The 12,989-nt window shown below is 45.2% G+C and overlaps 1 protein-coding gene across 2 annotated transcripts in view; it reads right to left on the bottom strand.

Annotated features, from left to right (window-relative positions):
* The window catches only part of ASAP1 (ArfGAP with SH3 domain, ankyrin repeat and PH domain 1), a 335,628-nt gene that overhangs the window by 32,862 nt on the left and 289,777 nt on the right, over positions 1-12,989 (bottom strand). For both annotated transcript variants that reach the window (XM_068983842.1, XM_068983843.1), the window contains 8 exons: positions 12,118-12,281; positions 10,413-10,546; positions 8,298-8,389; positions 4,907-5,093; positions 4,581-4,666; positions 3,415-3,530; positions 3,038-3,105; positions 1,760-1,867 (listed from right to left, as the gene is read on the bottom strand). In XM_068983842.1, coding sequence (XP_068839943.1) covers positions 1,760-1,867; positions 3,038-3,105; positions 3,415-3,530; positions 4,581-4,666; positions 4,907-5,093; positions 8,298-8,389; positions 10,413-10,546; positions 12,118-12,281 — 955 coding nt within the window. The remainder of the gene's footprint in view (positions 1-1,759; positions 1,868-3,037; positions 3,106-3,414; positions 3,531-4,580; positions 4,667-4,906; positions 5,094-8,297; positions 8,390-10,412; positions 10,547-12,117; positions 12,282-12,989) is intronic.

The raw sequence follows: 12,989 nt of genomic DNA, 5'->3' as shown, positions 1-12,989 counted from the left end.
GAAAAGGAGTATGTCAAGGCTGTATATTGTCACCCTGTTTATTTAACTTATATGCAGAGTACATCATGAGAAACGCTGGACTGGAAGAAACATAAGCTGGAATCAAGACTGCCGGGAGAAATATCAATAACCTCAGATATGCAGATGATACCACCCTTATGGCAGAAAGTGAAGAGGAACTAAAAAGCCTCTTGATGAAAGTCAAAGAGGAGAGTGAAAAAGTTGGCTTAAAGCTCAACATTCAGAAAACGAAGATCATGGCATCTGGTCCCATCATTTCATGGCAAATAGATGGGGAAACAGTGGAAACAGTGTCAGACTTTATTTTTGGGGGCTCCAAAATCACTGCAGATGGTGACTGCAGCCATGAAATTAAAAGACACTTACTCCTTGGAAGAAAAGTTATGACCAACCTAGATAGCATATTCAAAAGCAGAGACATTACTTTGCCAATAAGGTCCGTCTAGTCAAGGCTGTGGTTTTTCCTGTGGTCATGTATGGATGTGAGAGTTGGACTGTGAAGAAGGCTGAGTGCCGAAGAATTGATGCTTTTGAACTGTGGTGTTGGAAAAGACTCTTGAGAGTCCCTTGGACTGCAAGGAGATCCAACCAGTCCATTCTGAAGGAGACCAGCCTGGGATTTCTTAGGAAGGTTGATGCTAAAGCTGAAACTCCAGTACTTTGGCCACCTCATGCGAAGAGCTGACTCATTGGAAAAGACTCTGATGCTGGGAGGGGTTGGGGGCAGGAGGAGAAGGGGACGACCGAGGATGAGATGGCTGGATGGCATCACTGACTCGATGGACGTTGAGTCTGAGTGAACTCCGGGAGTTGGTGATGGACAGGGAGGCCTGGCGTGCTGCGATTCATGGGGTCGCAAAGAGTCGGACAAGACTTAGCGACTGAACTGAACTGAACTGAACAGAACAGATACTGCCCCTGTGCAGGACACGTTCCCCAGCGTCTGGACGGTGAGGCCCCATCTGTAATCTACACTGTTTGTTTCCACTCAGCCCTTTGATGTCCAAGCTCTCCACCACCTTCCCCTCCTCCTTCTGCATCCTCTGGGGAGGGAGCCTCACCCATGCCTGTGGCCGTAACTGCCAGCTAATGTTGATGACTTATTAACATCCATTTAGAAAATTAATGCTTTTGAACTGTGGTGCTGGAGAAGACTCTTGAGGGTCCCTTGGACTGCAAGGAGAGCAAATGAGTCAATTCTAAAGGAAATCAATCCTGAATATTCATTGAAGGACTGATGCTGAAGCTCCAATACTTTGGCCACCTGATGTGAAGAGCCAACTCATTAGAAAAGACTCTGATGCTGGGAAAAATTGAAGGCAGGAAGAGAAGAGGGTGACAGAGGATGAGATGCTTGGATGGCATCACTGACTTGGTGGACATGAGTTTGAGCAAGCTCCAGGAGATGGTGAAGGACAGGGAAGCCTGGCATGGTGCAGTCCACGGGGTCGCAAAGGGTCAGATACGATCAGGCAACTGAACGACAAATGTTGATGACTCAGGCCTGCACACCTAAGCCCAACCTCTAGGATTCCAGACACTTCCAACCCGCGGTGACAGCAACGGCAGCCCTGCAACCTCCAGATATAGAACCTCAGTGGCGCAGAGTCACCTGGTCCCGCATGGGTAAATCAGGTCATGAGACCAAAATCAGCCTCACAAAGAATGGCTCTTATCTGCACAGGGGACAGAACCTGGGAGCAGCGCTTAGGAATCCCGAGGCATCATTTCCACTCACTTTGTCATCCAGGTCGTCATCGCTTTCATCCATCTCCTCCTGTCGAAGATTCCACTCATATTCCACGTGGACATGTGGATTGAACTTTCCAGATTTAGCCTGGGAAAGCTGAAAATGACAGCAGGCAGAACTGTTTTAATGTAAAGGCGAGACACTCTGACATTATATAAACGTCAGGTAGCTTCCACCTCATTCCTGGTTTCAGATTAATCACCAGTAGCTGCGATGTAGGCAAAACGCTGATTATCCAAATGGGACAAACTCCCACAGGACAGACCGAAAACTTCTGCCAAGAAGTTTTCTTAACATTATGAACATGCATCTCAAGAATTTACAACCATAAATTCTTGGCTGGAGGGCAAAACTGGAGTTAGAAAAGTTTGAGAGGTCTGCCTCTAAAGTCAGATGGCCCCGGTTCCAGGCAGGATACACTTTCTCAGTCATAAAATAAGGCAGGGGTGACTCAACTTCCTCAAAGGATTCTTACAAAAAATAAAGAAGGACAACTTCTGAGCCTGGGCACTTGGCACAAACTCCAGGGAGCATCACTTATCCTTCCTGTCTTACCCTTTTCTGTGGCTAAGAGACTCAAGCTCTATGCAAAGGCCCAGAGGTCTAAGCAAGAACTAGTGGGGCTAGGGGTGAGCATGTACACAGAATGGGCAGGGCAGGGCACTGAACATGCTGAAAATCATTACACTCTGAGCTTTACTTGCCCTATTTTTGGAACTGGCTTCCCAAATAATTCAACTTAAAAAAAAAAATATCTTATTTCATTTTATTTTTGGGGACAGCCTGCGTAATCTTAGTTCCCCAACCAGGGACTGCACCCAGGCCCCCTGCAGTGGAAGTGTGGCGTCTTAACTGCTGGACTGCAAGGGAAGTCCTCAAATAATTATTTAGTATTAAGCTACAGAGAAAGACTAATGGCCTGGCAAATAAGAAATAGCAGCACTTTGGGACAACTTGAGGTTCCCCCCATAAAAACCCCCAAACAACAAAAATATCCCCAGCACCTCAGTCCACAACTCTGGCTGGTAACAAGACCCCTCAGATACCTTTTAGCTGCTACACTGTAACTGCATGGAAAACTGTGGATGAAGAATTTATCACTTCACTGGTTTTTAAAATCTAGCCTTAGTGCTGGTCTGAGTTTCTTTACCCTATGTCCCCCACCTCACCTCCTCCTCAAAAAATCTGCTTCTCTCACCTCCTGTCTCGGTTTTTGAGAACGCCCTTTTAAGGCAGAGGGTCTAACCCGTTTCCCACTCTGCTTACCAGGTCTTCACACTGAGTGGCTTTCAGTCTCTTTGCTATGTCCAGGGCGGTCTCTCCAGCCTGATTAACTGAAACAGGGGGAATACATTTGCACGATTATCTAAGATGCATCTTGACAAGGCAAAGAACAAGACTCAGAGTACAACGGAAGGGGCATGTCTCAGTTTCAGCAGACTGAATGCTCTTACAGTGGTTATTCTTTTGCCTTAAAAAAAAATGTATTTTATTTTTTGGCTGTACTGCATAGCATGTGGGATCTTAATTCCCAACCAAGGATGGAAACTTCACCCCCTGCATTGGAAGCATGGAGTCTTAACCGCTGCACCTCCAGTGAAGCCCCTCACTGTGGCTGTGAAGAGACGCTTGGCCATACTTACCGACATCCACAGTGGGCTTGCTCCTGAGCAGCAGTTTCAAACACTCTGGTTTACTGTACATACTACAGTAGTGCAGAGCCGTGTTCCCCAGGGCCGTCTGCTTATCCAGGTTCCCACTGAAAAATGAAAGCATTCGGAAAACAGATGACTTGCTCTGTAACTTAGAACTACAGATGAACCACTTTTACCCATGCTAAAGACTGAGTCAAATTTGAGACCTACTTCTTAGAGGCAGGGAAGATGATGATGTTTCTAGCATGACACCTGAATTTATAAGCAGCGTAATGACAACAACAGCCAGCACTTTCAGAGTGCCTACTGTGTTTAGGGCAGACACACGTCGCTTATACATACCAGCTCACTTAATCTTCACAACCACCTTATGGGGTGCGTATATTATCACCTTTATTTTTCAGACAAAAACAGTTACAGAGGACAAAGTCCTCGAGATTACCAAGACACAGATGATGGAGTAGGGATCTGAACACAGGCAGTGTGTCTGGAGCCAATGGTATGAACCACTACACTGAACCACCTCTATGGAAGAGGCTGGGAGTTACAATCTGCCGTGAAGAACAAAGACACCATTCTTTGAATGTGGGTTCAAATCCCCTATTTTGATCACTTTTCTTTGAATGAGCTCCAGTTCCTCTTCCTAATCTGTGGATTACAGAACTACCCAAAAAAGAATTCAATAAACCCAAACCTCCTGCGCTCAATATTGTTCTCCTTAGTACGTCCTAAATTTGAATTAGCAATTGAGTCAGCCACACATGCTGAAGTTACGAACAATAAAAACTCACAGCTGTTTCACTTGTGCTGTTAAGTCTCTGCTCTTTCAGCCTCCCTTAAGTAGCAGGTTTTGGACACAGAGAAAGGATTTTACAGTTATCTAGGCCAAGCGCCATATCTGGCCCTCTGCTTGTTTTTGTAAATAAAGTTTTATTAGAACACGGCCATGCTCACTTGTTTACATACTGATCATGGCAGTTTTCACACTATGGTGGCAACATTGAATGGCTGTGATAGACACCAAATGGCCTGCAAAGCCTATAAGAGTATCTGGTTCTTTTCACTGAAAAAAATTGCCGAGTCCTGATCCAGGCCATCAAGAGGGCTGTTTGTGTCAACTCACAAAGCACATTCAGGGAAAACTAAAACTGTACCAGTTTTGTACAAGGAAGTCCACCAAATGGAGAGATGTCTGGTCTGCGGTTCGGACTGCAAGATGAAGGGCTGTCTCCCCAAGCTCCTAAAAGGAAAGAACAAGTATAAATAGGGTGATCAGATGTCCTCGTTTGCCTAGACAGACTTCATTTACATCCAGTTACCCCTAAGTAGTTATTAATAGCAGCCCCTTTCACTCTCAGATCGTCCTGATTTAAACATGGTCACTTAATGTGTCTCCTCACTCACTCTGTGTTGTTACGACGTCCCCTTTTAAACTGGCTTTCCACATCCCTCCTCATCCTGATTTTGGGGAGGCTGTTACCTGTCCGGGTTCCAGCAGCGGTTCCATTAACTCCACCCCCTCTGCATAGACTTGAATTAGTGCAAGTAAATCCCTAGATTTGATGGCCTCAAGCAATTCATTCAGTTTAGCTGATGAAGATGAACAGGTCTTCCGTGAAAATCTATGATCTACATACTTTGCAGTGATATACTCCTTCCGTACAGTCCTAAAATAGACCAAAACAAAATGAACTGAAACTTTATTTTTCAAGAGCTAAGAAAAGATTTAAATTTTTTCTGACAAACAGTTCCGTGAAGAGTTATTTTAATTAGGACACTCTTCTCTTCAACATTCCAGCTGACTAGGTTTAACTCAAGTTGACTGCAGCGGAGACAGAATGAAGAAACTGATAGGAAACTGAGGCTCCACGTGGCTGTCGCTGAAGCCCCTCCCACAGGCCATGTGCGGAGTTCCAGGGAGACAGATGGTGGTCCTTCCTGCGGTGGATAACATGCCCAGAGCCTGGGTGGGCCTGGCAGCATTTCTCCATCTCATCAGGACCCATCCCTCCTCTGCTTCAGTTCAAATGGTTCTGGGCCTGCCTCCCCAGCTGCAGGGGTGAGTCTATGACCTAAGTGCCCAGGTGGCCACCTTTGGGGAAAGGCTGATGTTGACATTGGCTCAGAGGAAAGGAGAGACAAGAGTCAGGAGAGTGAGCTAGGGTCCAGGTGATGCTGTCTAACATCCTGGATACAGACGTGCCTGAACTCACCCTTTGAATTTCCCTGTTATGTGAGCCCATTAATTAAAACACAATGAATGGATTTGGAGTTCCAATCTTAGTCCGTAACTTTGGTCAAACTACTTAATCTTCAGTTTTTGTTTATTTCATCTGAAAATGAGGATAGTAACTCACCAGCATATTTTGAATTAAAGAACACACAGTACCTAATAGGTGCTTTCTGCTTTCCAAAAGGGCTCTAATTCACGGAGTCTGGCTCCCAAGTCTACATGAGAGATTCAGAGAATCACGAGCGCTCATAACGGGAAGGCAAGGCGAATGCTGCCTCTCATGTGAGCAGTAGGAAACAAAAATCCATGCTCTTACAAAGTTCATCCTAAAGTAACGCCTTCAAGGTCTGGGTCATGTAAACACTTAAAAAACGCTGGTGCGAGCAAGACTGGGCCATGTATGAGCTGAGCATTTACTGTTACCACATTTGTGAAGTGATCCCAGAATGTATTTGGTTGTGGTTGTCTTGTAATCAAACTAGCTTCTGAAAGCCCTGTTTCTCAGTGCAATTTGAGCTCATTAGTGTGACAAAAAGACATGCAAGCAGTTTTTGTGGTAGGATGATGGTCGGTTAAACCACACGTCCCTCAGATTAGCTTAGGGTATTATTATACATGCGCCCAACATCCTCGACTTCTCTTCTCTGACATTTAAACCACAACTATGAGCAAACAATCTGTTGTTTAATTTTCTGGTTAGTACCCAGGTGTCCCAAGGACAGGATTTATACCTAGTTTTGCTTTGCCAGATCCGTAGCATCTAACATAATTCGAGGTGCAGACTAAACATACGATATGCATTTGTTGAATTCAAAGAAAAGACAACTGCCAAAAGGCCTTCTGGAAGATTGCATTTCATAATTTCAGACTGAAAAAGCATGTTCATCGAATGCGTACCATAATAATTTTAGTGCTTTGGAAATTTGGTGCCTGAATAACCAACCACCCGGGAAGGGCTGGCAAAACACTGAGGCTGGTGTCTGCATCTCTGATCACTTGAGTTGGAATTAAATCTCTTTTCTCCTATTTAGCCACAGGATTTAGAATTTTAAAGTTTAAAGTCAACGTAAACCCTTTTGAATAGGTTTAAAGAGTCACATGACTCAACAATAATGAGTTAGGGAGTCTTAGGACTCATGACTCAGGGGGTCTCGTGTCTATGCCCACCCCAGAGGAAGGACTTTTATTAGTTTCCTGGGTATTTGCCAGTGTTTCTTTAAGCAGACCCAAGTTAAAATAAATGTATATGTAAATCAATTTGGTGCCTGAGTCCAGATAGAATAGCGAGAGTTCAAAAGTGAGGGATTAATCGGGAGATGTACCCAAAATTCAGTTCCTGAGTTTGGAGAGTGATTCTGGGTTGGGGTTTAAGATGTGCCTATACGCACTTCCTCCCATGCCCTCTACCCTTCCCTGCTCCAAAGGCAGCATGCTGTGAAGGCTGCTCTGTACCCTGATGGTTGCACTTGACAGTCATTCTGGAGATCATCCCGGAACAGGACAGGAGAGGCTCCTTTATTCCTTTTTACATTTACAAGGTGTTCCACTTTTTGGCCACACTATAGACTATGTCTGTCTGCTGTCTGGCCATATCCGACTGTTTGTGACCCCATGGACTGCAGCACGCCAGGCTTCCCTGTCCTTCACTATTTCCCGGAGCTTACTCAAATTCATGTCCATTGAGTTAGCGATGCCATCCAACCATCTCATTCTCTGTTGCCCCGTTCTCCGGCCCTCAGTCTTTCCCAGCATCAGGGTCTTTTCCAATGAGTCAGCTCTTCCCATCAGGTGGCCACAGTATTGGAGCTCCAGCTTCAGTGTCAGTCCTTCCAATGAATATTCAGGGTTGATTTCCTTTAGGATGGACTGACCTGATCTTCCTGCAGTCCAAGGGATTCTTAGGTAGACATCTGCTTTGTTCCTAATCTTTCTCTAATACAGAACGGGAACAACTTCCCAGAAGGGCAGGTGCTGAGTCAGGGTAAATAAATCTGTAATTATGATAAACATGTCTAATTTGCCCCTTGTGGCTGGTGTTCCATTTGTACTCCCACCAACAACACACGAGCAGAGATGCCTGTTTTCCCACAGTCTGGCTGAGCAGGCCGTTAACCACCTGGATTGTTGCCAGTCTGATAGGAATCTCGCATTGCTTTAGTATGTCTCTTATTTACAATATGTGATGATTAAGCATTAATTGTCCTTATGAAGATTTATCCTCCACAGAGCAGCTACAATTACTTAGGGAAAGGTGATGGCAAAAATAGTCGGTGCATTCCAGAAACGGGCTTCCTAGGTGGCTCAGAGGTAAAGAACCCGCCTGCCAACGCAGGAGACGTGGGTTCAGTCCTGGGTTGCGAAGATTCCCCTGTAGGAGGAAATGGCAACCCACTCCAGTACCCTTGCCTGGAGAATCCCATGGACAAAGGAGCCTGGCGGGCTACAGTCCATGGGGTCGCAAAGAGTCGGACACGATTGAAGCAACTGAACAACAATTTCAGAAGTACTTTGCTCTGCCTTTTCCTCATAATGAGGCTTCCTCTGGTGGGGAAGAATGCCACAGCCATGAAGAAGTTTGGGGAAGGGGAGAAGAACAATTATAGAACAGCAAAGAACTCAGGATATTCGAAATACTTACATATCACTTGAAGGGGTGGGTTTTGGTGAGGGACTGGGTAAATTTGCTTCCATAATATCATTAAAACTATTGTTTCCTACATTCTTGGCCAGCTGTAACATAAACAAAACACAGCAGAGTGAACGTATTACTACTGGTTTAGGAGTTTACTATTACTTGCTTTTGAGATTTCTGAATATATTATTTTCCCTCAATTGATTCAGAATACAGACCATTCATCCATCTGGTCAAGAGATAATTTACTGGGCATATACTATGTGCCAGACGGTGAGCTTCTGAGTGCAGTTCTGGAATACAGAGATGGGTCAACAGTGTTCTCTCTCAAGGGAGATGATGGACTGGTGGAACCATGGATAAGAAAACTAATGATTTTTACAAACACAATGTGATAAATGTTTGACTAGAATACGATGTGGTCCTACACACACACACAGAGTCTGAGATTAAACAGCAGGTTCCATATTTGAATCTCATATGAATGAGGTTAAATGCTATTGCTTAAAGCAAAAACTTTTCAATTACCATCATGACTCATTTTTAAATAAAGCAGATTTACTCTTATTAGCCAGAGAAGAGTGTAGGATTCCTTTATATTTGGGGTACAAATTAAGATGCTACAGGTAATTAATGAAGAGGCCACAGGAAAAATATTGCTTCTAAGTTTAAGACCATTCCAAGAAAATCTGTCCTGAAGGGCTTTTGGTCATTCAGATAATTTAGGGATCGACGCGAAGAAACATTCATGCAATCGGTCTCCTGGGCTTCCCTGGTGGCTCATAAGGTAAAGAATCTGCCTGCAATGCAAGATATCCAGGTTTGATCCCTGGGTCAGGAAGATCCCCTGGAGACAGGAATGGCTACCACTCCAGTATTCTTGCCTGGAGAATTCCCATGGACTAAGGAGTCTGGTGGGCTACAGTCCATGGTGTCACAAAGAGGCGGACACGACTGAGCAACTAACACTTTAACTTTCACAACCCTTCCAAGAAAATGTGTTCTTCAGGACAAATTTGGTCATTTGGTCACTCGGATAACCTGGGGATCGATGAGAAGAAACATCCAGGTGATCAGGTCTCTGGCGTTTACCGTATGTAAGTGTTTAGGATTTGGACTCTTCCTATTTTGAGTTGTCAAACTGGGTTTCATTTACCCAACTCAAGGAGAGGGACTGACAGCACTTTCATATTAAAGGGTGTTGCAGGTGTTAGGTCTGAGTCTCTTCTCTATAATGCTGAAGTGAATAGGGAGCCGTGTATAATAAGTACCATATCTTCTAAATCAAGGGGCTCATGCAACACGAGAGAGACCACTGCTGCTTAATGACTGCTTAGACTTTAGGTTTTCTGGGCCCCAGGCTCCCTCACGTTCTGCTCAAGAGTCTCTTCTGTCTGAGAAGAAGCCCTGTTTCACTTCAAACCCTCACATCCTTAGTATAAAGATTCTCTCATAGGCACCAGCTTCCAAATAGGCAAGATGGTGCTGATGACCAAAAGGCATTATAGGAGACTCTGAATGGGCCTTTCCCTCCTATTATTTGGTGAACTGTGGGACCAATTTAACTTGGACCTGATGAGGGTGTCCTTGCCGTACCATAAAGTTAAGCACCACAACTGCACACAATTTTCCCCCTGACGACCTGAGGAAGTTACGGGTTAAGGAGTGGTTGGTTTATGACAGTGGCTAATAGGCCACTCCTAATTCATATGTACTTTTACAAACAGAAGAAAACCAGAGAAGAACTCTTTAGCCTTTATTTTTAATAATGTAAGCCACTAGATAAAGTGAACACATGAGTCTGACATCTAGCTCCCTTTATCGTTAGGATAGTGAATCATATAAACACTAATTCTAAAAGAAAAAAAAAAAGAAAAAGCAACTTTGAAACAGGCTATCCCAGAAGAAAAGCGCTGGTTTCTGTCAAGCTAATTATAGAAATGTATGATTCGCCAGTTCTTCAGGAAACAGAAACAGTCAGTGTTACATACCTCAAAATTTACGTTTTTAAATATCTATGCAAACTCACTGAACTCAGGAATTAGAATTCTTTGTACTCAGCAGAAACCGAAACACCCCAAAGCAATGTATTAAATGTATTCATGACAGGTCGCTACTTACCAAGAGTTCAGAAGTTCCTAATTTGTCTAGTTCCAAAGACTGGATGCGAGAAATATGAACCCCCATTTCTCTATGGATGCCAGAACATTCTATACAGGTCAAGATACCCAAGTTGGTGGACAGCCAGGTGGGTTCTGTGGAAAGGATTTTAAAGACATGATATCTAATTTTAGTGTGCCAATTACAGAGGAAGCTGGAACAGTAGTAAAATTTTTAAAATTTATAAGGGAAAGATTTAGATGGAAGGTAGCAGCTATTTTTAAAACTAACAGCTTGTCAGAGAGCAAATCTTCTTTAAGACAAATTTGAAAAATAACTCCTCAATACTGAGCTGAAAACAAAATTCAGTGCCTGGTTTTTGTGAAAATGTGAGGCCTATGAAACACCCTGATAAAAGACTTCTCAGTACAGCTCACAAGGGGCTGGGTTCTGCAGCCATCGTTAACCTGCACACTTGGTTAACTGTTATCCTGGTTATGGCTTCTTCGCAAGCACCTCTTGGTATAAGACAACCCCCAAGTGCCCTAGAGCAACGGAACGAATACTTCTGTTACCCAGATCTTCAGGGCTCTCTGTCTGCGGCGAGCTTCTATTTACTGCTCCTCTGCCATCCTGACACTGTGCGAAGCAGTGTCACACACATGCACGAAAGTAGAAAGTCTGGGGCCTGCCTCTGAGGGGGTACGGACTGTTGTATAGAAGAATCCATTTGCACTAGTAAAACGATTTTAAAAGCCAGCCATAACGCCTAAGAACGGGTTTGCAGGCTGATGTTCTGAGCCCTACCAGAACCTCAAGCGAGTCACTCAAAGTTCTCCAGTCCCTCAGTTTTGTCATCTGTGAAATGGGGATAAGATCAGTTATCCTGCCCAGAGACCTCCTGTGAAGACTGAATAAGAAAAGACCAGCAAAACAACTGCCACAATCCTTACTATAATGTAAGCACTGGATACATGTTAGCTAATGTTAATATGCTTTCCAGGTGGTGCTAGTGTTAAAGAACCCACCTGCCAATGCAGGAGACATAAGAGATGTGAGTTTGATCCCTGGGTCAGGAAGATCCCCTGGAAGAGGGCATGGCAACCCACTCCAGTATTCTTGCCTGGAGGATCCCATGGACAAGGAGCCTGGTGGGCTACAGTTCATAGGGTCACAGAGTTGGACATGACTGAGTGACTAAGCACGCACACAGTGTCAATAGGAAAACAACACAGATGCCATCTGAGAACAGAAATATGGAGGAAGGTGACACCCGTGTGATACAGAGGTTGGGCACGTTTTACTGAACAGAAAGGAAGGAAAGAGAGGCACCATGTGCCAGCCAGTTTTGGGGACACCATTCTACTGCATCCTCGCAGCAGCTGAAGTTCGTTATCTGACTTTTCAGACGAGCAAACTGAAGATCAGACTAGCTGGGGACTGGTCTGGAGGAGGTCCAGACGTGAGGAGCGGGCTGGTGATTCGAACTCAGGGTGACGGACTCCAGGTCCACAATGCTGACCTAACTGGGCCTTGCAGGACAGGGGGTATTTTGGCAGGTGTTGTTTAGGGAGAACAAGGTAGTAGAGCGGGGGGGGGAGGGGGGGGATGTCCCAGGTGGAGTGGACAGCACAGGTGACCACACTCAGAGGTGGGAACCATTCAGGTTGGGAGTATGTGCTGGGTGTGCAAACAACACGCTCACTTACACCCCTAGCCAGAATACCTGCCGAGCCGCAGTCGCAGCAGACGTCGTTGCCCGGGAGCCGCTGCACGTCCTCGATGATGGCCTTCGTCAGCTCCTCCAGGCTGCTCTCCCCGGCGCTCTGCTCCCCCCGGAAGGCCATGGTGAGGGCCTCCTCTTTGCTGTTCGTCAGGACCGAGATCCACCTGCCGCCAGACCAGGAGGAAGGAGACGTGAGCGCCTGGCTGGCCGCTGTGTTCTCCTTCCCCTGCAAAAAACTCGTTATCTTCATCTAGAACTCGAGCAGTAACAGGAAGGAAAATGAAAGAAATTAAACCTGGAAAAAAGAGTCAGAGATTGGAAAACAACACACAGGAGAAGAGCGCGCAACGTGAGATGAGATGGTGAACATCAGTAACCAGAGGCTTGTGTGAACACACGTGTGCTGTGCTGAGTCATGTCCGGCTCTCTGCGACCCCAGGGACTGTAGCCCACCAGGTTCCTCTGACCATGGGATTTTCAAGGCAAGAATACTGGAGTGTGTTGCCACTTCCTTCTCCAGGGGATCTTCCCGACCCAGGGACTGAAGACGCATCTCTTGTACTTCCTGTGTTGGCAGGCAGATTCTTCACCACTAATAGCACCTGGGAAACCCATGATATCTGTATTTACACGCAGCCACAGTAAAGGGAGGAAGAGGACTTGGCATGGGATCAACCCAGGGAAAGGATGAGAAAGAACAGGTGAGAAGGGAACAGGAGGCAGGAAAGGGGGCTTAGCAAAAGGTAGTGTTTTCTGGAAGTCCATATCAGCAGGGGCACTTACAAATGAAAATGAAGGGATATTTCATTTTCCATGAAAATTCATGCTTACAAAAAAGGTACATTAACATGGAAACATGCTGATGTTTGTTA

This window comes from Capricornis sumatraensis, chromosome 11, assembly GCF_032405125.1.
Source record: "Capricornis sumatraensis isolate serow.1 chromosome 11, serow.2, whole genome shotgun sequence".
NCBI lineage: Eukaryota > Metazoa > Chordata > Mammalia > Artiodactyla > Bovidae > Capricornis > Capricornis sumatraensis.
The sequence above is the reverse complement of the archived record's forward strand: the minus strand, read 5'-3'. Positions and strand labels throughout refer to the sequence as shown.